Source organism: Saimiri boliviensis, chromosome 8 (genome assembly GCF_048565385.1).
Source record: "Saimiri boliviensis isolate mSaiBol1 chromosome 8, mSaiBol1.pri, whole genome shotgun sequence".
Taxonomy (NCBI): domain Eukaryota; kingdom Metazoa; phylum Chordata; class Mammalia; order Primates; family Cebidae; genus Saimiri; species Saimiri boliviensis.
In genome coordinates, this window is record NC_133456.1 from 71,979,755 (window position 1) to 72,003,254 (window position 23,500).

The following is a 23,500-nucleotide window of genomic DNA, read 5'->3' on the forward strand; positions in this document are numbered from 1 at the left end:
TTCCCGCCCGCATCCCGCCGCGGCGGCGAGCCCAGTCCTGCGGGGCCCGTCCAGCCCTCGCCCGAGATTTAAAGCCGCAAGTCTTGCTCACCGGACCGGTGACTTTCGCTCCGGTGCGGGGAGAAGAGCCGGCCTCCGACCGGGACGTTTACAGAGCGGGGCTCGGACTCGGTGAGTTTCGCGCTAAACCGCCCTGGCCGTGGGAAGCCGGCCGGGGGCGGGGCCTCCCGTCCGCTCGTGTTTTAAACACGGAGCGCGCGGGGCAGCCCTCGCCTGCCGGAGCGAGTTCCCTTCCTTTGTTCCTCGGGCCGCCTGAAGCTCCCGGCACAAGTGCCGTGAGCAGAGCCCTTTCCGCCCGACCCGCCCGGGAGCCCTGGCTCGCAGAGAAAGAAGCCCGTCCTTCCTACCGCGGCGCGCAGAGCCGGGGTCCCTCCTGAGGGAAGCGTCGAGCCCCGGGCGCAGGGGCCACACAGTCCGCCCCCTGGCGCGGCGCCCCGGGCCGGAGGTTCCCTGGGCCGGAGGTTCCGTGCGGAGGCCGTCCGGGGTCAGTTACGCGGTGACACCGCGGTGCCGCGTCTCGCCGCGCGCCGAGGCCCCTCCGAGGGTGGGAATGCGGCTGCCCTTCCGGACCCCTAGATGGGAACGTTGTGGCGGCTGGGCGGGATATACCTCCTCCGTGCCGCGGCCCCCAGCCGGCCTCCCTGGGTCCCCCGCGCGGTCCGGGGCGGCGCGCCACCCCCTCCGCCCCTCCGCGCCTCCTCGGCTCGCGGTCTCCGGCGCGGGAGGCTCCGAGTGTGCCGCTCCGGGCCGCGCCAGGGCTCGCAGGGAAAGGTGGCTAGGAGGTGGGGCGCCGCAGCCCTCGCCCGGCGGGTGGCGCCAGGACTGCAGGCCGGGGGCGCGCGGCCCAGCGCCGGGGAGCCGGGAGGCCCTCCCACCGCGGCCCGGGCCCGCCGCCCCCCGAAGGCGCGGAGGGAAGGAGGCTCGTGCCCTCTCCGAGCGCCTTTGTTTCCTCCCGCCCGGCCGCAAGAGCGCCGGCTGTGACCCGGGCCGGGTCCCCGCCCAGGTGCGGCAGGTAGGCTCGGGCCCGGACGGCCCCGGCTGGGGGCGCTTCCCGGGGCTGGCGGGGGCCCCTCCCTGGGGAGCTCCGGCTCCTCGGCGGCGGGACCAGCCCGGGCGCGGGAGCCGCGAGGCCCACGCCGCGCCCACCGGTTCGGTTTCCGGCCGAGGGCCCCAGGCTGGCGGCCACCCGCCCCCGGCTGGAGGGAATTGGAGTCGAAAGCCCGCGTGGGGCTGGAAAGAGGAAACCGCCAGCCTGGGGCGCGTTCGGGGGGTTTGTGGCGGGGGAACTGGGGACCGGGAATCGGGCGGGGGGGTGGGGCGGAGCCGCGAATTTCACTTTGAGTCCTAGTTTGCTTGGATGACATACAGGGAAAAGTAACCGTTTTCAACTCGACTCTGCACACTGCGTTCTCGGCCAGTGTTGGTTTTCTGAGGTTACGGTCCCGTCACAGGGACACCGTGGTGACCGCACCGTGGCTGGCGGTGGCCCGTAGCTCACATTTATGGTAATTGTCTGATGAAGGACATCCATCAGAATTGGATTTGTTCCTCTGTGCCTGTATTTTGGGAAACCTTGCCTGGTCCCTGCGGGGGAAGGGAGAGGAATGTGAAAAGCTGAAGTTGACCCAGAAAAGGATGATCGAAGGTAGTTGTGTTAAGCGGTGGCACCGAAAGGATCCCACCCTCAACTTTCTGAAAGGGTGATTAGTGATCAGCAGCTGACCTTTTAACTTTCTCGAAAAAAATGTACGGTAGATTTTCTATCTGGTCACAAGTGAGAAGGTGAAAGCTGCTTTTTGGGGCCAACTCTTTGCTTTTAAAGCAAGTTAAACGCAAAACCCGAAATGTTTCCGTTTTGTGTTTAACCTGCTTGTCCTCTCTCTTACCCCTTCTCAGCTTCCTTCTCCCCGACACGCTCTGAGCCTGAGGAGGCGGCTGACTCAGGCTGACCCTTCCCGGCCCTGCAAGGCTCCCTGTGGCACCTAAGGTAGAACCGGTGTTATTACAGGAAAAGTCCAAGCCAGAGCCCAGAGCAGCTGTTCCCCAGAAAGTGGGAGATGAAGATGAGTAGGAGGTAGAGATGCTTATTGCTCTGCCCAGAGAAAAACTCAGAAGGTGCAGAAGAATTTTCAAAATAAAGTGCGGGCTCTATCAAATAAAAAACGAAACATTATATTTCATTAAAGTGGAGATCACTTATCTCTTTTTGTAAAAGACATTCAAATGGTGAGACTGTAAAAAAAAAAAAGGAAAAACTTTCTAATTCTCAAAAATAGAACAGCTTGAGTAATAACTCATGGGTTTTGAAATGGGTCATCTTTTAAAATGGGTCACTTTGGCTAGAACCGTTGCACTTGGTGACTTTCACATTGTAAAGGGTCAAGTTCCTTCTGAGGCCCAATTGCACTAGAATCTGCATTTCAGAACACAGGAGGTGTCAGGAAGAAACTCAGACCGTCTCTTCTCAGAATAACAAATGTACCCTGTTTGGGGGGAATTTTATGTATGCTGAAGTAAATAGATCTCAGCTTTGCATTTTATGTACATTATATCTTTTCTGAAATATTTTCATCGCCATTATTTTAATTCATTGTTATAATAACCTTGTAAAGAGAGGAATTCATTATATCTGTGTTCCAGAAACTGAGGCACGGTAAATCATTACAAGAGCTCTGCCCTTTGACATCAAATCTTTGTGAGCAGAGATGTAGCCAGAACAGTGTAAACCTAGAATTAAATACTTTCCTTACAGTATGCAATATCTAACTATTATGTATTAGTTTATATACAGGGGATGTAAGAATCTTTATATTTAAAGGATAAGCAACTTGATCAGGTGAGATGAGATTTGAATAAAAAAGCAATTTTTAAAAACTTAATCCTACAAATTCAGATGCTGGCTTTGATATGTAACGTATTAAGATTTCTCTTCCATAGAAGGCTTTCACACTAGAAGCCCTCTACAGAAGAGAATGTTCTACCCAGTGTGTAGACAACAAAGCCCAAAAGTTCAAGTTCACACTAGTGGTCCACAGCCTAAGATCCACCTAATATTAAGGACTAGATTTCTTTTGCTCCTTTCCTGTAACTTTCTATAACTTTTTCATAGTGCTCTAAGCAAAATAAGTTAAAAGATGGACTAACCTCAGGTTTCCTTCTCTTACTTTAAAGGACCGTATGATCTTATATTTGTGTCATCCTAATTGAAATATATTTTAAGTGCTTGTGGGAACCATGTTCTTTCCTGCCAAGAATAATGGAAGACCATTATTCCATTAATGGAATAATGGGGAACATGGGAAGACCATATTCAGTCAATTAGGGACGATACTTCTGCTTCAACAGTATTTGCGAAGTGTTAAATGGCCCTTAGCAATCAGATCAGTATTTTTAAAAACTCCTACCTAATTAATGTTTTTTGAGAAGAAGCATATTATGAGTATAGCTCAGCATTCTGAAAAGAGAAAACCTGAAAAAAAAATCAGCCATCCGCTCACTAACCCATCCTGGTAAAGCTACATGAACAAGTTCTGGAGAAAGGAAATTTACAGATATGGAACATCTCATCTGGACTGACATTGTCCATAAGTTCTCTCAAGTGATCCTCAGAAAACACTGTCTGGTACATAGTTTAGAGACAAGTCAAGCTCATGTGACCAGTAGATGGAGGCACAGTGCACATATCCTTTTGTTTGCATTTAAACACTCAGCTTTGTGACTCTCTTTCACCTCCATTCAGGTCCAGATTCCAGCTTGCACTGGAATATTCACTGACTCTTTGGTAGACGTTGTACACCTGAAACATCTCTTGATATCTTTTTAGCACTCTGCCCATGGCCTACTACACAGTATCTGACAAGTTAACATTTGTTGAATTAGTTAAATGTTGGTATTAGCTTACTTTCAGGGCTGCCCACTGTAATGCCTAGAACAGGGCAGGCACTTAATAAAGGGTAGTTAACTTACACTAAATGTTGATCAACCAAGACAGAAACATGTGACATGTACCTCTTGTTTTACACCATCTACTTTTGGTACCTCTGTGTTATAAACCCTCTATCAAGGGCTGCTTCTAAATACGGTGTCCAGAGTGGGACACAGGAAGTGCCGCTGGGTAACAGGCAGACACTGGGTTGGATCATCACCCTGTTTCTGAATCATGGTTTTTCTTACTATGATTTAACCACAGCCAACCCTTCCGATCTCTTTTCTTCCCTCTTTGCTTTACCCTAACTTCTAGCCAAACTAAGTGATTTGACATTTACACACTCAGGCCACAACTTTCTTCTCTTATGTGCTTAAAAAAATTCCTGCATAGTCTTTTTTGGAATGTCTTATTCCCTGATCCCTCTACTTCATCCTTTTTTTTGGAAACAGAATCTCTGTCACCCGGCTAAAGTACAGTGGTGTGATGATCTCGGCTGACTGCAACCTCTGCCTCCCAGGTTCAAGCGATTTTTGTGCCTCAGTCTCCTGAGTAGCTGGGATTACAGGTGCACGCCACCACACCCAGCTAATTTTTGTATTTTTAGTAGAGACAGGGTTTCACCATGTTGGCCAGGATGGTTTCGATCTCCTGACCTTGTGATCCACCCTCCTTGGCCTCCCAGAGTGCTGGGATTATAGGCATAAGCTGCTGTGTCCGGCCACTTTAAAGCCAGCTGAAATGCTCCCTGCCCCACTCCTCTCTTCTCTTTTTCTTTCTCCCATCCAAATACTAACCAGGCCCAACCCTGCTTAGCTTCTGAGATTGGCCAAGATCGGGCGCATTCCTGGTGGTATGACCATAGACTTCTCTTTCTGACCCGTGTCTTCCTCCTTTCTTCCCCAAACCCACATCTGAATTCTGTTCTAGCTCCTGCTCATTTGCCACCTCTCCCACAAAGTCTTCCCCCATTTCCATCTTCTCCCCGCTTCCCTCACCTCAGAGGAGAGCTCTCATTCACAGAGCACCTGATTTGGGGTCCTTGGTTTGTTGTCCCTAGGTATCCTTTGGGAATTAGTCCCAGGACACCCCCCATATCCACACATGCTCAAGTCCCTTATATAAAATGGTGTAGCATTTGTATTGTGACCTATGCAATATTTCCATATACATTTTATTTTTTATTTTTATGTTTTTAGAGATGGAGTCTCACTCTGTTGCCCAGGCTGGAGTCTAGAAGCATGTAGCCTTGAACTCTTGAGCTCAAGTGATCCTCCTGCCTTAGCCTCACAAGTAGTGAGATTACAAGTATGAGCCACCATGCCTGGCCCATGTATTTGAAATCATCTCTAAATTACTTACAATACTTACTGCAATGTAAATGCTATGTACACAATTGTTACACAGTAATGACAAGAAAAAAAATGTCTGTGCATGTTCAGTATAGACACAACCATACTTTTTTTTCCCCTGAATATTTTTGATCCACATTTGGTTGAATCTGAGAATGCAGAACCCATGAACGTACCAGGGCCAACCGGATGTGGGTTTCCAATTCAGATTCGTGGAGGAAGGCTACCAAACGTAATGCAACATTTCAAATGTATCTTAGTTTTTCTGGGGCAAAACCATCCTAAAAAATCTCAAGAATGTTTGAAAAATTCTAGCTGGAGTCAACGTTTTTCTTCTAGTGACTCAAATAAAGCAGTCATTGTGTCTGGGGAGTCCTAGTGGGGTGGCAGGGGTGGGGTTGGGCGTGGTGGCTATTTGCAGCATGTTTTGTATCACATTGAGGGGATAGGCATGCATTTTAGGCAATAATTCTTACTCTTATTGATAGGTGAACTTGTATTTTTGATTCATCTACCTTATGATGGATAACTGGTTTACAGCTGTTGATCAGGTTTACTTCTTATGTGTCATTTTATGAGCTGACTTTGAATATGCCTTCAGATTTTCCTTGCCTTTACACGTGAAAACAATTTTGATACAGCTTTTTCATTAGAGAATGACAGTTTTTCCAGGCGCGGGTGTCTGACTCCTCATCTCGCATTTTACCCAATACTTGCTTAAAACATCCTCCTTGAGTCCTGTACTTTTTGCCTCCTCTCCTTCCTTCCTCCTCACCTCTTTTTCCCCCTTCTGCAACTTTGCATCTTCGTCCTTAGAGTCCCTGAATCTTTTTTGTGGTTGAAAGATTATACCCAAAGGACACAGACTGATGAAGTCACTTCTGCCCATTGTCTAGTACTACTGAGACCAAGAAGAAGGAGGGAAGACTGAAATGGAAGGTTTAAAAAAGAGGATGTTAGTAAAGAAAATGAGAACCAATGCTAACAAAATGCAGCAAAACATAAAAGACTCCAAACTTCTGGCCGTGAAGCAAATTCTCCTCCATCTTGGGTTGCTTCTCTGGACCCTGACCACCTGCTCCCCTGCCCTCCCCTCCTGATGAGAAGTGCAGAAAATCCTGTGCCCACGCCAGGGAGAAGGAGCAGGTGAAGAGCACAGGGGTGGGGCTGGGGCCGGCCAGCTGCTTTAAGCTGCTGTGGGGTCTGGAACTTGTAGACATTACATGGTTAACTCGGTATCTTGGAGCCTCAGTATCTTCTGCAAAATGATCAGATCCTTTCTCCCAAAAGGTGGCTGTAAGGCTTAAAGAGCTACCATATTTGTAAAGCATTTGCAACAGGGCCTGGTGTACAGCTAACATACCCATGGTAGCAACTGTTGCTAGATTGGGTAAAAGAAGTTCGTTTCAAGTAGGCAAGAAAAAAACAGACAATAATTGTATTTAAAAGAGCAAGCACCCCTGTCAACCCAAACAACTGTTGCAAGAATGAACATAGAGGGTCAAGCTTAGAAAAGCAAGTGTTTGACCTCTCTGAGACCTCCTTTATATGACAGCTTTTTTATTGTTTCAAATTTTGCATAATCACACTGGTTACTGGGAATTATTACTGGTTTAATATAACTTCTCTAAAATAAAAGAATATAATCCCATGCCACCAGTTCCCTTGGTAAAGACTTTGGGTCTGTCTTTACCCATTTGTTAATTTGATATTTCCCTGTCTTTATTTCCCCCATAACCAGAAAACAAAAATGTACACCCATGTTTACCTTATATTGTAAAGAAAGATAAAACTTAGTTTATGTAGGTGGAGATCTTGAACCTGGATTTACATTGTAGGTTTTATTACTCACTTTTCACCTCTGTCCCAAAGCCATGATTGCTAAAGTGGAATGTAAAGTCTTTGGACTAACACTGAATCAAGAACTAACTCTATAAATGTATTCTCTGCAGAAGGATAAGAACTCCAAATGGCTTCTAACTTTTGCCCATGGCTTGCAATAAAGTTTCATATAGCTAAAGTCCCAGGCCACAGAAATACTTGAAGACAGCCATTAGGTAGATTTCTTTTTCTTTTTTACAGGTCTTATATTGGAAATATAATAGTTACAAAGATATCTAATGTTTCATCTAAATGTGAGTTATAAATTCAAATCTCACATTGTCCCCTTCCTTCTTAAGCAAACAGAATAGGCAATTAGTACTAAATAGTAACGAGTTACATTTCTTAACACCAATTATTTATTGTAACTAATTTATTAAGGAAAAAAATCTATGAAGATGAAATTATAGCTTTTCCAGTAAAGCTCAGGCTTATTTTTCCTGATCTGAAGATTGGTCCTAGCTATACTTAATAGACACAGATGATGAGAAGAAGCCAGGAAGAAAACTTGGAATGTAGCACAAAATGCAGCGTCAAGATGGTACGGGAAACTTTTTATTTCCTTTAGATATGTCTGGGCAGAAGCTGAAAACCCTCTCACATGAGGCTTTATTAAGTAATAAAAGTTTAAATGTAAAAGATAGAAAAGAATGAGGATATAAAGGAATTTTTTTTTAAACTGTGACTCACTGGAGGAGTCTTATATAGTCCTGCTTTATAAGCACGTCACATTTAAAGGGATCATTATATTTTCATGACTCACAGAGATATTCCAGATATTAAACTGATTGTTAAAATGAAGAAAATCATGAATTCAGTCTTATTTTCTACATAGGTTTCACTACAATATTTTATCTCCCCAGCAAGGAAAAAACCAGAGCTAGAATGGAATGATTAAATTTCTTGGTTTTCTTCTAATTGGTTAGTCTTTCCATGAAATTATACTGCCTCCTTACATAGAATTTCTGGGTTCTCATTTTGGCAGCAGTTGAAGTAAGAGGATGGTTTCATGGTAGAGGTTGGATTCCATTCTAGATTGGGGGTTTCGGCTGTGTGGAACATAATCCATTCATGGTTCATACAGCCATTTTAGGAGGTTTCATGTCTCTCTATGTATATGTACACACACACATACACATTTTGTACATAAAGTATCATTGTTTTATGATACTTCATTGTATACAGTAAGGGTTATTGTTTGATGGTACTTTAACTGGGTATACGTACATATACTAAGAATGCAGACATGTCCATAGACGTCAGCAGTATTCAGCCCACAGTAGGCCCCAGTCAGCGGGACAGGGATTAGGGAAGTCAGGTGAGGCAGGGCTGTGCAGGGCTGGATCCTGTCTTGGTTTACAGTTTTGACATTTTGTTTATTGTAGATTTTTTGCTTTAATTTTTAAAATTGTTTTATTAAATCAAAATATTATGCTGAGTTTTTGGTACCCCCTTAAATTTTGCTCCTAAAGTAAATGGCTCCCTTGTCTCCCCCTGGTCTGGGTCCTGATCAGTATGTTGTACAGGGGGAATGGTGACTGTTGGTGTACTGGGAGCCCGGGAGGAGGAATGGCTGGTGTGTCTGATGTCTTCTCCTTTCTCTAGGAAGCAGACAGGAGGTGAAGTCTTAAGAGTGAGGGGACGGACCCTGGGAGCGGGAGAGTTAGCATGGCCGCTGAAGAGACTGGGAAAGGGAGAAAGTCCGGGACAAATACGAGAACAGTCATGCAGCACTGAAAACTGCCCAAAGCTAGAGAGCACCATTAGTGGTGACGCTGCCTGCCTGGTAAGTTCCATTTCCCCAGCAGCCCTGGAGGTGTCACCGGAGTAAGCAGATGGGCAGGCACTGGGGTCTAGAGTTACTGGGGTGGGAGGACAAAGATGTCTGGGGATTCTGCATCTGACATAGGGGAGGTGTGTGAGGAAGAAAGGTCAGGAGACTGCTGGGCGGGGTGGGGTGGCAGAAGGTTCTCGATGGGGCAAGCCTGGCAGGGGTGGGCAGAAGGTTCTTGATGAATATTTAGAAGTTGCAGTGGCGTGAGTGAGTGTATTGTAGAGTGAGTGTCCTGGAATTTGAGGTCTCAGAAGAAGTGCAGTTCTCAGTGATGCAACGTAAACAACTTCTGGCTGATAAGCTGTCTTGAGTGTCGGTAGATAACATGATCAGAATGGTCACACATCATAAGTTTCCCTTAGACATCAGTGTGTTGTATGTCTACTAAATAAAATGCAGAAATACAGTTCACTGTTGCTTCTCTTCCTGGAAATTGCCATCCTCAACCTGAAACCCACCCCCAGGTGGGGCAGGGTCCATCTTTAGACCTTCCTGTGGCACCCAACCTACCTATATGGTCAATGTCTCTCTTCCCTACTTTGCACTCCAAGACCAGAGCCTTGTTCGTCCTGCTTTTTCACTCTACCCGCTTGTTAACCCCGCCTTAATTTTCTGATGAACAAGCCCTTTTTTCATTGACTCCTCCTTTTTCTCCTTCTCCGGAGTTTATTTTTCCTCCAGGCCCACTGCTCTCTCTCCCGGTAGAGAGCTCATCCACATTCATGAAATGAGTCATCTTCATGCTCAGAGTACCCACCTGGATTTCTCCAGTCCTGTCTAACTCACCTGAAATTACCCCCTGGACATTTGTACCTTTTTGTCTCTCTATTACTCTTTATTACCTTGAGCTCAACACAAGTCTAAAATCAAATGGCAATCCCCTTCATTCCTAACTCAGGAGACCAGTTTTCCCTCCCTTGTCAGTAATGCCTGAAATTACTGCTCACTCCTCCTCTTCCTCAGCTACTTCTCATCTCAGGTCATCCATCAGGTCCCACTAGATCAGGCGTCCCCAGACTTTTTACACAGGGGGCTAGTTCGCTGTCCCTCAGATCATTGGAGGGCCGCCACATACTGTGCTCCTTTCACTGACCACCAATGAAAGAGGTGCCCCTTCCTGAAATGCCGGATAAATGGCCTCAGGGGGCCGCGTGCGGCCCGCGGGCCATAGTTTGGGGAAGCTAGATCTTTGTTCTTCTTGAAAAAGGTCATTTTTACACCTTCCTTCCCTCCCTACTTTCACCACCCTCGACTAGGCCTTCCTCACCTCATCCAGCCTCAGTATGAGCCCTGAGAAACCAGCATCCTGATACCCAGGCATTCTGCCTTTCACTGTGCACACCATTGCCAGTGGAATCCCTCTTGCTCAAACTTAATAAATATTGAACAAGGAAGTTACCATTACAAACGAAACCAAACATTCCTATGACTTCTTGCTGCTTTCTCTACCCTTAAGACTCCTCTACCTGATTTTCAAGGTTCATAAGCAGGTTCCCACCTCTCTGCTTTCAAATCTATGCCTGTTTCTCGAATATCTGCTCTATGCAATTCTTTCCTTTCTTGTCTGAAACAAAGATTGTTACTACTCCCACAGCCACCTAAATCCTAGTCATCCCCAGGCCCTCCTAAAATCCTGACTCATCCAACCCCCACTGATCTCTCCACTCCCAGAGACTTTCCTCTTGTGCCTGGGGTTGGTATGACGCAAATTAGTGCTGACAGACTGCACCTTACACGGTTTGCCCATTGTTGTCTGTGGGAACTATGCTTTCATGTGGGAACTAGGAGTCTTGTCACAAATAGAGTGTAAATGCTTTGAGACTGGAGACTGTAAAATCTTCTTTATGATCTCCCACTGTGTCTGGTGGAAGAACCCGCAGAGTAAATACTCGTATACTTGTAGGATTAATTGAAACACTGGAGACTGGAGTGTTTAACTTGAACTGAAAAGTGCAGACCTCCCCATCTTAATTAAAACTTCAAAATGGATAACAGGTTTTCCGTGTTATCTCAGGGTCACAAAAGTAGACTCAACCAAGAAAGGAGTTGACACAGGGATAAGGTTTAAAAAAATCAGGGATTATTACAGGGAAACTAGTAGCCTCTGGGTGTGCTAACTAGTTATTTTCCCAAAAAGTTTAAAGAGCTCTCTTTTGAAAGAATATTCTTAGGAGTAACTGAGGGGCACGGCTCCCAGACTGAAAAGTATTTGGGGTCTATCACCTCTTTTCTGATGTTCCTACTTCTATTACTTATTCTTCTGACTACCTCTATTAGAAAAGATAATACTAAGAATACCTGTTCCTTCTTCTCAGTCCGAACAGAAGCAAACCCAAGTTGCATTTGAGATATTTGCATATTTTCTTCTAAGCAATTCTTTGTCCTCTTCTCTCCCATGCTCTATTTCCTATTTGCAGCAGGCTCTGAAGTCATCTGTGCTTTTTACTGCTCCTCAGTACCATTACATGGATATTCATCCCTGATTTGCAGATTAAAGCAGTGAATCAGAGTGAGGCGGGAGTTGCCCGAGGTTACACAATAAATCTGGCCCCAAACAGGGGGAACCCCTGAGTTTCCAGCCTGTTGATTGGCCACTGACCCGTGCGGCAGGCACACAAAGGAGCTGCACCCACAGCACTCTGTTGTGGACGGTTGCTGAGCTTCGCATTCGGCATTGTTTCCTGCCAGGCCCAGCATTTTCTTCCACCAGATCGGCAGGCTTGTGGGCTTCTTCCCAGGGCCCTGTTCTGCACTCTGGATAGGAAAGCTGGAAGCTGTGCTTTAGAGAAGCTTTAAGACGCTGTAGGGAACCAGAAGAGTGAGCGCCAATTGACTGTCCATGGTCTCCATCCACAATGCCGGAGCCACACTGTTAACTTGTAATTGATGAATTTAGATGGGGGTGGGCGAAGGGCAGGCCGGGGGAGGGCAGTGCTTTTGATTTAGGCTGGGAAAGGCCTCCCAGTGACTATGTTCAATTTGGAGGAATTTGGATGTTCTTTTGTTACACAAGTGAAGCTGTGTGATACGAATGAGGAGTTTTACCTTTCCTAAATAAATCTTCCCCTTATCAGTCTAGTATTATCAGTGAGATCTGGTTATGATTTATGTAAAGAATGGCTAAAAAATTCAAACTGCTGATGGGGAGAATTCTCACTTTAGAACTTCACATGCCGTGCTGAACTAAGTATCCCACATAGGATGTTGGCTTTGTGACAGATCTTCTGTCATTTTTCAGAAAGCATTTTGACTTGTGATGTCAATTTGGAACAGTTGAAAAAATACAGGAAAATAAGGTAACTACATACATACTGAGGGTGGGGATAAAATGCATGTTTTGAACCAGCTGCCAGCTTATATTAGCCATGTAAACAGCGGCAGCCACGCACCAACGCAGTGAATACTAGGCCTGATTCACTGGAGAGACACCAGCACCTTGAGTGAGTCAGGTGCATGCTGGGCTCAGGAGCAGCTGGACTTGGAGGCGGAGAGTCCAGCACGAAGCTCAACTTGCAGACAACGGTAGGACCTGCAGAGCACGCTGGCTTTGGAGCTTGCTGGGCGCAGCTGCTCAGGACGAGGCAGCTGGTTTTGCCTTTAATCCCTGAGATTCCAAAGGTTACTTTCTTCTTGTGATTTCCATCCCAGGGTCAATTACAGTAGAAACTGCAGAGGCATTTCAATTGAGAATATACCTAGAATTATTAAAATGTATGCTGGCTTACAATCTGCCATCAAGAATTCTGTTACCTTGCTTTAAGCCTTCAGTTGCTTCAGGGTCTATTGTGGAGGAGGCCGGAGGGCCCTTGCCTTGGGGCTTCAGAGGATGGTCCTTATCTGGATGTTGCCTTGGGACTTCAGAGGATGGTCCTTATCTGGATGATCACTAGGGAAAGACTGAGAGGGAGTTCCCCCCTGAATGAAAGTGATTTTGCAAAGTTTAGGCAGATGCCACCAGCAGAAACTGATATTTTCTGCCATCTTTCTCACCTTCTAGAGCATCCCGTCCAGAAATGAGCAGCCTATCCAAGGGGGAAATTACTGATATTGATCTGTTTCTTAGAACAGTGTTTCAGCTTTTTTTTTTTTTTGAGACAGAATCTCATTCTGTCACCCAGGCTGGAGTGCGGTGGCATGATCTCAGCTCATTGCAGACTCTACCTTCCTGGTTCAAGTGATTCTCCTGCCTCAGTCTGCCAAGTAGCTGGAATTACAGGTGTGTGCCACCACACCCGGCTAAATTTTATATTTTTAATAGAAATGGGGTTTCACCATATTGCCAGCCCTGTCTTGAACTCTTGACCTCAAGTGATTTACCTGCCTTGGCCCCCCAAAGTGCTGGGATTATAGGCGTGAGCCACCGTGCCTACCCTTCAGCCTTTTTGATGGCAAAGCACAGTAACACATGTCCCATCACACCCCTGAATCTCAGTCACACATGTAAACCCCAGAAGTTTCACAAAATGATTTTTGATCTTACTACTTTCAGTACACTCTGCATTTAAAGATGAAAGCAAAAGCAGTGCTAGTGTGGCTTCCTGAGTGGTGCATGCGGTTTTTAAATCAATGCCGTCGGGGGTAAAGTGTACCCTATACTGATTATCTCTGGACGAAGTCTGAATTGGGCTTGGCTCTAATCGCTAGTCTTCCTTGGACATTTTACATGCCTGACCTTTGCCTCCACCCTGATGTGGAGTGCTGATGGGGGTGGGAAATACAGCTGGATCCCAAAGCTCTGAAGTTGGGAAGGAGGTATCACAGCTGAGGCTGGGCCCATTCTGCAGGGCGCTCAGTGTGTGCAGTTGGTTTTCTATCAGGGGTCAATGGTGGGGGGACTTGAGACTAGATCTCTGGCACAAAGCAGGGCCTTGGCCCTGGGCTTGCTGTGGCTAAGCCTACATGGCTCTCTCCCTGTCAGTCCTGTCCAAAGCCCAGGAAACTAATGTACCACCCCTAAGGAAGACAGCCTACTTTTCCAGCCAAGAATGTTGTGCTTGTGGCAAGCACTAGGGACAGAATCCTTGAGGAAGGAGGATGCTTCGTCCCAGGGGTAGAAGAAAAGAGAGGACCTGGTGTAGGCAGCCATGGCATGGACCTCATCCGAGGTGGCACTTGGCTGCGTGTCCTGGCCCTCAGTCCTTCCCCAGTAACCATCACTTTGATTGAACGGTGGCTCCACCCCCAGCATGGTTCTTTGCACCAACATTTGGTAAATGCCTACCAGGGGTCATACCCTGTCCTGGATGCTGAGTGTAGGATGTCTACAACATCGTGCCTAAAAAGTCTCTGTACGTGGTCTAAGAAGGTGCTGGGACAATGCAGATGAGAAGCATCTTTCAGGAAATGGGTTGATCCCAGTTCAGGCTTCCCAGAGAAGGATGCCTGTAGACGTCGTATTAGGAAGGGAGGCAGAGTAGCCAGGCCACAGGACTGCTGGTGTGAAGACCAGCATGTGAAATGGCAGCTGTGACTGCTTTCATCATCATTTGGTATTGTCAAATGATTGACCAGACAGCTGGAGGGGCAGACCCTAAAGGGTCCTGTGTGCAGGCTAGACTTCATCTTGTCACTAACTAAAGGAGAGGCACTGAAAGGAGCTCAGAGAGCTCAGTTAGTCTCGTGGTTAAATCCAAGTTTTACAAAGGTCGCTCTCCGACTGTCCAGTGGAAGACTGGGGGATCATCTAGTCTGGGTGAAAGTGATGGTAACATGAAGAGGTGGGAGACTTAGAAGAAGTGATTCACAGGATTAAACACTGAGATATGGAAGTGGAGGAAAAGGGGAGTTTCCAGATTCCAGGTATAGATGAAAGAGGTGCAGTTAGACACAAATACAGGGAACTAGGAACAGCAGGTTTTAGGGGAGAAGGTAACAGAATGGGTCAGAAGAAATGGCACTTGAGTACCCTAGTGCACTAGGTAATTATGTCTACTTCCCTCTATTTATCATGTATATTCCCATTTAATCTGCATAAAGACTTAGAGTGCAGCTGTCATATCCCAGTTTGTCAGATGTCTGCCTTAGAGGCATCATACGGTACAAGGAAAAGTGGCTGAGGCAGCACTGACGTTCAAATGGCCTGACTTTTACAAAGAGTGCTTGTTGGCTGCATTCTGTTGCTTCCCAGTTTAGAACATGTTTCACTGAGACGCCTGTTGCATTTCCAAATAAAAAAGTAGAGAAAGAAGGTGGCTGTATGAATCTGGAGCTCAGAAAGTAATTTTGATTATGGAGAGTTTGCTTTCAAGGAGCAAGTTGTGACTCCTTGATTATGAACTTTAATTAAAAAAAAATCTCACTCTTATTCTTGCCTTGTCTGGGGCAAGGCTTGATGGATTTTTACTGCTGTGAATTTTCTTTTTATTTAAGATTTTGCCTTGACCTTTGTATCTACTTTCATCCTGACTGTATTCAAGTCAATATATTCATGAATATGTCCATTTGGAGTGAAATTTGAACTTAAGTATACAAGATTATAGCCATTTGGGAGGTTTTTTTTTTTTTTTTTTTTTTTTTTTTTTTTTTAAGAGTAGGAGTAGAAAAAGGTCTCTGTATTCTGAATGAGAAGATGGTATAAAGCAATTTTTTCCCTTTTCCTGTCCTTCTTTTAAAAAAATAAACAGCTGTTTGCTTCTGCTAAATACTAACTGCCTCATCACCTTTTGTCTAGATCAAGCAGGTTACATTTGGTTTTAAGAAATTAGGAATACGTTTCTTTCCAGCCCCTCAATAACCCACGTGATTGTGATTCTCTTCTTGACTTTGCTAGGTGGCATGGAATGCTCACGTGGAATTGCCACCTGAGGCCGCTCACCGCGCTTCCTGAAGGATGCCCATGTGGAAGAATTTCGACGTGCCAGTGTCCTCGTTCTACAGGGTGTTCCATTCCTTTGCAATCTCAGAAAAATGGGATTAAAATAAACTATTTTGTAAAATAAGAAGACTGTTTTCCATTTTTAATGGCCAACATGTATTAAGATGGACATCTACTCCACGCAATACGAAGCTCTATGGTGGCGAAGAAGCAAGTGCCTGTTTAAAACTGATCCTAAATAAAAACACTGGCGTGGATATGAGAATGTTGATTAGTGGCAGAAGAGTCAAAAGATGGCAGTTTATTATTCGGTTATTTGCTCCTTGTTTTATACTGAGCCTCATGTTTTTTTGGGAACCGATCGATAATCACATTGTGAGCCATATGAAGTCATATTCTTACAGATACCTCATAAATAGCTATGACTTTGTGAATGATACCCTGTCTCTTAAGCACATATCAGCTGGGCCTCGCTACCAATACTTGATTAACCACAAGGAAAAGTGTCAAGCTCAAGATGTCCTCCTTTTACTGTTTGTAAAAACTGCTCCTGAAAACTATGATCGACGTTCTGCAATTAGAAAGACGTGGGGCAATGAGAATTATGCTCGGTCTCAGCTGAAAGCCAACATCAAAACTCTGTTTGCCTTAGGAACTCCTAATCCACTGGAGGGAAAAGAACCGCAAAGAAAACTGGTTTTGGAAGATCAAAAGTACAATGATCTAATTCAGCAAGACTTTGTTGATTCTTTCTACAATCTTACTCTGAAATTACTTCTGCAGTTCAGTTGGGCAAACACGTATTGTCCACATGCCAAATTTCTTATGACTGCTGATGATGACATATTTATTCACATGCCAAATCTGATTGAATACCTTCAAAGTTTAGAACAGATTGGTGTTCAGGACTTTTGGATTGGTCGTGTTCATCGTGGTGCTCCTCCCATTAGGGATAAAAGCAGCAAATATTACGTGTCCTATGAAATGTACCAGTGGCCAGCTTACCCTGACTATACAGCTGGAGCTGCCTATGTCATCTCTGGTGATGTAGCTGCTAAAGTCTATGAGGCGTCACAGACACTTAATTCTAGTCTTTACATAGATGATGTGTTCATGGGCCTGTGTGCCAATAAAATGGGAATAGTACCACAGTACCATGTATTTTTTTCCGGAGAGGGTAAAACTCCTTATCATCCCTGCATCTATGATAAAATGATGACATCTCACGGACATTTACAAGATCTCCAGGACCTTTGGAAGAATGCTACAGACCCAAAAGTCAAAACCATTTCAAAAGGTTTTTTGGGTCAAATATACTGCAGGTTAATTAAGATAGTTCTCCTTTGTAAAATTAGCTATATGGACACATATCCTTGCAGGGCCGCATTTGTCTAATAACAGTACTTGAATGTTGTATGTTTTCACTGTCACTGAAGTCAAACCTGGTTGAAAAGATCCTTTAAATGTTTGTCTGTACCCTAACTAAAATGAACATGAAAGACAAAGAAATATTTTGATAGCCTAGGCCATCAGAATGTTTCTTTGATTCTAGAAGCTGTTTAATATAACTTACCTACTTTATTGCCTAAATTCGTTTCAAAGAATTTGTATTTAGAAAAGGTTTATATTCTTAATGAAAACGAAACGAAAGGGAAGCTCACGTTCTCATTTAATGTCACAAATATACTTGAGGTGTAGAGATGTTCGTAAGAAGTCTTGGTGTTAGAGTCATTGCGTTTGGAAAATACCAAACGAATGTATAGTACAGCATTTCAAGTAAATGAATATATCATTAGACCAGGTAAACCAGTTTATTTTTGTTAAAGAGCACTTGGTGGAGGTGATAGGGACAGGGAAAGGTTAGCATAGGAGAGAAAGTACATAAATCTGGTAAAAGAAAGCCTCTTGTTCTTAAAAGGAGATATAGGAAAATGTGTACAATTTTATTATACACAGACAAATCCCTTATTATCACATCCATATAGCTATTTTACCTAGATGGTGTTAGAGTCTTTAAAATATATTTGTATCTTTTTTCAAAGTTTAATGCAAATTTTAAAAAAAGTTATTAACACTGCCCTAGCTAATACTTTATATATGTTTTTAATGGATTTTTAAAAATATTAGAAAATGACTCATAAAATGGGCAGCTGGTTGCTCACAGGGGCCTCATTTTAATGAATTTTTCAGCTGTTTTTTAAGTATTCAGTATTGGCCTGTGTCTAAGGTTGTTATTTGAATGTAGTTTCCATAGAGGAATATAATAATGGACAGACTTCAAATGGAAAGACAGAACGTTAAAAGCCTAATTTCTCCATAATTTTATAAGATGAAATCTGAGTGTCTAAACCATTGTACTGATTACTAAAATTAACCCACCCCTCCCCAGAAGGTCTTATAAACACAGCACTTTGTTCCGAGTTTAGAGTTTTAAATTGAGAGCATTAAACATCAAAGTTACAATATCTAAAACAATTTATTTTCATCAAATAACTGTCAGAGGTGATCTTTATTTTCTAAATATTTCAAACTTGAAAACAGTAAAAACGTGATTTTTTACTCTGAAAAGAAAAGTTGCCAGTTTGAGGTTTAAAACATTTTTAAAGCTGCATGTTCCTTGTAATCAAAGAGTTGTGTCTGAGATCTAATAAAGTAAGTTATGTTTATTTTATAAAGCAGGATAAAAATGTGGCTATAATACACACTACCTCCCCTCACTACAGAAAGAACAAGTTGGTGTCTACTGCTTGGGAGATTGTATGAAGGCCAAAATAATGACATCAGCAAAAGTGGCTGAACTGACTCTAAGACCTTTGCCTGCAGGAGGGACCTGTTAGGGAAAATAAGATGTCTCATATAATAAGGTGATGTCTGAAACATGCAAAACAAAACTAAAAAAGTCTCAGTATACACAACTGGATGATGATATTTACAATTTTTAGCAGGTAGCATTTTAATGTTTACAGAAACTTTAATTTTTTTTCTATTTTGAAATTTGAGGCTTGTTTACATTGCTTAATTTAGCATTTTTAACTAATGTCCAAACTACAGTGTCAAACATTCTAGGTTGTAGTTACTTTCAGAGTAGATACAGGGTTTTAGATCTTTACAGTTTAAGTTTTCTGACCAATTTAAAAAAAAAAAAAACCGTAGAGAACAAAAGCATATTTGACCAAGCAACAGGCTTATAATTAATTTGTATTCGTTGATTCTCTAATAATGTTTTGCCTTTTGGCCATATACAGCCTGTGTATCTATACTTGGAAGTGTTCAGAGTTGCCATTGGTTGAAAACATCCGTGTCTCTGGCCATCAAAATGATCTTGTTTACAGGAATGCTTTTGTGAAACAATTATTTATTTGCTGAAAGAGCTCTTCTGAACCGCATCCTTTTTAATTTTGCTTAGACTAGAATGGAGCAGGTTTAAATTTCAAGGAAATATGAAGGCACTTCCTTTCTTTGTCTAAGAAGCAAGTTGCTAGATGATTCCTTCATCACACTTAAAGTACTGGAAAGAGTATTTGTAAATAAAAGGGTTCCAACCTTTTAAAAAAGGAAAAAACTTTTTGGTGCTCCAGTGCAGGACTATCTCAACAAAGGGAAAATCAACGATCAGCTTGGATGGTCACTTGAATAGAAGATGGTTATACACAGTGTTATTGTTAAATCTTTTTTACCTTTTGGTTGGTTTGCATCTTTTTTCCATATTGTTAATTTTGTACCACAATGTTAAATATTTGTATTATTTGAATTTTGCTCTCATATGGCAAACTAATTAGTGGGTTTTTAAAAAATCTGTGATTTCCAATAAACAACTGAAAAATTATCAGGAGATATGTATTTAAACTTTTTCATGAACATTGTTTATATAATCATTCATTCTGTTTTAATGTACTACATGATCTTAGCCTGATTCCTGTAGGATTTTCATGTTCTCTGCATTATAGAGCCATCTAAGATACTACTGTTCTTAAATGACTCATGCTAGAAAATGTCTAGATGGGGAGATGTTCTTTCCTCAGATGGTCCTATGCCACAAAATGACATTTTGGTTAACAGTGGACCACATACATACATGATGACAGTCCCATGAAATAGTAACGGAGCCCCCCTATATAGGTGTACCATTTTTAATCTTTTATACCATATTTTTGCTGTACCTTTTGTATATTTAGATGTGTTTAGATACACAAATACTTTCCATGTCTTACAGTTGCCTGCAGCATTCAGTACAGTAACATGCTGTACGGGTTTGCAGCCCAGGAGCAATAGGCTCTACGATCTAGCTAGGCGTCTAGTAGGCTGTTCATCTAGGTGCTCGCATGTATACCCTGCGATGTTTGCACGTCAATGTGCTTACCTAAAGATGCATTTCTTGGCCAGGTGCAATGGCTCATGCCTGTAATCCCAGCACTTTGGGGTCCAAGGTGGGCAGACCACCTGAGGTCAGGAGTTTGAGACCAGCCTGGTCAACATGCTGAAACCCCAACTCTACGAAAAATATAAAAATTAGCCGGGTGTGATGGCAAACACCGGTAATCCCAGCAACGTGGGAGGCTGAGGCATGAGAATCACTGCACCTGGGAGACGGAGCTTGCAGTGAGCCGAGATTGCACCACTGTGCTCCAGCCTAGGCGAAAGAGCAAGACTCTGCCTTAAAAAAAAAAAAAAAAAAAAAAAAAAAAAAAAAAAAAGATGCATTTCTCAGAACATATCCTCATTAAGCAATACATGGCTATACTCTATTCAGAAAGGGATGAAATCACCTGTAGCTATAGCACCTGAAGATACCATTTGAAAAGGTTACATTTTCCTTTTCTTTGATATTGTTAGCTGTCCGAAATACAGTCAATTTTAGCCATAATCTCCTAATATCAGGAATGCCCTTATACTTCCTTTGGAGTGTTTGTGCTTCGATATATTTGCATGCAGTGTGCTCTCATCTGTTTTTTACCTGATTCCTGCTCAGTTCTTCACATAGTATATTGTATAACTCAATCCATATTTAAAACTTGTAAGCATCTGAATTATTTGGTCATGGCAGAACATTTACTTGCAAGGCATGGTAGGAGTGTAGTTGTAGTTGTTGGTAGTTGGTGCTAAAATGTGATGACTTGGAAGAATTAACGACCTACATTTGGGGACTTTAATTGGATACTATAGCTGCAATAATAAAACCAGAGAACTCTTGATATACAAGGTTATTCATTCTGCTATAACGATGAGAGGAATATTCGATGTCTCTTTAAGTCAGTTTTCCTTTCAATCACTTCTGCATTCTGCAGTGACAAAATCCTTAATCATAGCTTTCATTACAGTATTCCTTTACTCCAGACTTCAAAGACTCCTTGGTGCCTCCAGCATCAAATCTAAACTCTTCTACCTGGTTTTCAAGGCCCTTTGTAATAATCTTTTCCACTTTCATCCCTATAGCTTGGTTTTTACCACTGCCACTGTTATCTATTATAATTGTCATTCATGACCATACCTTGCTTAAGTTGGTTTTCCTTGCCAAGAACACCTTCTTTTCTGTACCTGTTAAAATTTTGGAAATCCAATCCTACTTTCTCTCTTTCCGTAAGCATCTCTTCCTTTCCTCCTCCCCAGATTGATGCTTAGACACATACATTATTGTACTACCTACTAATCATTCCATGCTTTTTTTTTTTTACTTAGCTATAAGTTTTGAAGGCAACCATGCCTTGTGTAGTGTCCACTTAGGGTTCTGAATAATTAATCCCCCAAAATCTGAATGCCTTCTATATGCCAAGCAAGTTTGCATTAGTTACACAGCAAAACTCAACTCTACAAAATCAAAGAGTAAGGAAATACATACAGGTTAAACAGTGCAGCAAAGACTAGTGATCTTAAGGTGTTTATTCAAAAGCTGGTGGTGGAAGAAAAGCTGCAGTCTTACAGATTCGACCTCTTGATTAACTCAGTGGCTAAGTTTGCCTTTTCTCAAAGTCCTTTTGCAAGAACATATTTTTGTTTTATTAGTTAAGTGCTCTTTTTTTCCTTTGTGTTTCTCATAAGAAGTATGATCTAGCAGTCTACCACAAGTTTTTTGTTTTTTTCTTTGAGACAGGGTCTCGCTCTGTCACCCAGACTGCAGTGCAGCTATGTGACCACAGCTTAACTTACTGCAGCCTCAGCCTCCTGGGCTCAAGCAATCTTCTCAGTCTCCTGTTAGCTGAGACTACAGGTGTACACCACCACACCCAGCTAATGGTTTAAATTTTTTGTGGAGATGGGGGTGTCACTCTGTTGCCCAGGCTGGTCTTGAACTCCTGGACTCGAGTAATCCTCCTACCTCAGCCTCCCAAAGAGTTGGAAAGCGTTGGGATTACAGGCATGAGCCACCGAACCTGGCCTGCTATAAGTTAATACAATAATTCTTTAACTAACTTAATGCTTTTAACTAAGACTCTTATAAAAGTAGGTATAAGTTTTAGTAGAAGTCTCAAAAGATAAACTGTCACTTAAGGAAAACTACAGGACATACCATGGCCAAATAGTATTTTTCAGCAATTACACCATTCAACATTCACATTCTGATACACTGAATTGGGCCATTCATTATAACTCAGGGACACACTTCAGTCAGTAAGAGGCCCACAGATGTTTCTTTGAATACAACTTAAGTGAAAAAATACAAAGTAGTGTAATTAATATTATCTTTAATCAAGGAGCAAGTTTGTAAGGATGTCTGTTCATTCATTTACAGACATCTTTCAGAGGCCTGCCGAGAGAAGCATTGTGATAGACCCCACGGATAAAAGCAGCTTACAAGTCAACAGCGTGGCTATAAATAATGTGACTAGCACTAGCACGGGTGTCATCATGGGGATTCTGAGTATAAATATTTTTAAAAAATAAATTTCCCCTTGTATTTTTGGCTTTTACCTCCCTAATTTAGGCTTTCCGAACTGCACAGCGTTTGTATGGATGCAAACACCTTTCTACAGAGCAAAAACAGCATTTGTATCAATTGTGTCTTTGGGGAACCAAGAGACTTTAAATGTGTTTAAACCAATAATCCAGTCAACAGCAACATAAGCTGACATGCAATAGTCTCTTGATAGTCCAGTTTTAAAAACAGTGTATTCTAGTGGGCCAGGCGTGGTGGCTCAAGCCTGTAATCCCAGCACTTTGGGAGGCCGAGGCGGGTGGATCATGAGGTCAAGAGATCGAGACCGTCCTGGTCAACATGGTGAAATCCCCGTCTCTACTAAAAATACAAAAAATCAGCTGGGCATGGTGGCGCACGCCTGTAGTCCCAGCTACTCAGGAGGCTGAGGCAGGAGAATTGCCTGAACCCGGGAGGTGGAGGTTGCGGTGAGCCGAGATCGCGCCATTGCACTCCAGCCTGGGTAACAAGAGCGAAACTCTGTCTCAAAAAAACAAAAACAAAAACAAAAACAAAAACAAAACAGTGTATTCTTAGAAGTTTGGTTTCTAAGGTGTCACTTTACACTCTTTCGCTCGTTGCTTTCGTGAGATTCACAAGTTTCGTTCTCGGGTACATAAATGAAAGTTCGTATGTATGATCAATATTATGATTCTTACCTGGGAAAGACAGATGCTGAGATGAAAGGGGATCCTGGCCACCCGTGCCCCCCCATGCCCCGCAC

The 23,500-nt window shown here is 43.3% G+C and overlaps 2 protein-coding genes across 13 annotated transcripts in view; one reads left to right on the forward strand and one right to left on the reverse strand.

Annotated features, from left to right (window-relative positions):
- Positions 1-23,500, reverse strand: part of MCF2L2 (MCF.2 cell line derived transforming sequence-like 2) — a 250,817-nt gene that overhangs the window by 68,913 nt on the left and 158,404 nt on the right. The gene's annotated exons all lie outside the window — the stretch shown is intronic.
- On the forward strand, positions 60-23,091 carry B3GNT5 (UDP-GlcNAc:betaGal beta-1,3-N-acetylglucosaminyltransferase 5). 5 transcript variants are annotated; one of them, XM_010337614.3, is made up of 3 exons: positions 60-171; positions 8,824-9,004; positions 15,822-19,688. In XM_010337614.3, the coding sequence occupies exon 3, from the start codon at positions 16,125-16,127 to the stop codon at positions 17,259-17,261; it is 1,137 nt and encodes a 378-aa protein (XP_010335916.1). In that variant the 5' UTR covers positions 60-171; positions 8,824-9,004; positions 15,822-16,124; the 3' UTR covers positions 17,262-19,688. The 5 variants fall into 5 exon arrangements, with proteins under 5 accessions (XP_010335916.1, XP_010335917.1, XP_074260709.1 ...); XM_074404608.1 differs by lacking the exon at positions 60-171 and adding an exon at positions 199-544 and having other exon boundaries at positions 15,822-23,091; XM_074404609.1 differs by lacking the exon at positions 60-171 and adding an exon at positions 934-1,072 and having other exon boundaries at positions 15,822-23,091.

Bases quoted from the DNA above. Each gene is read 5' to 3' on its own strand.
- B3GNT5 (XM_010337614.3), top strand. From the start codon at position 16,125: ATGAGAATGTTGATTAGTGGCAGAAGAGTCAAAAGATGGCAGTTTATT.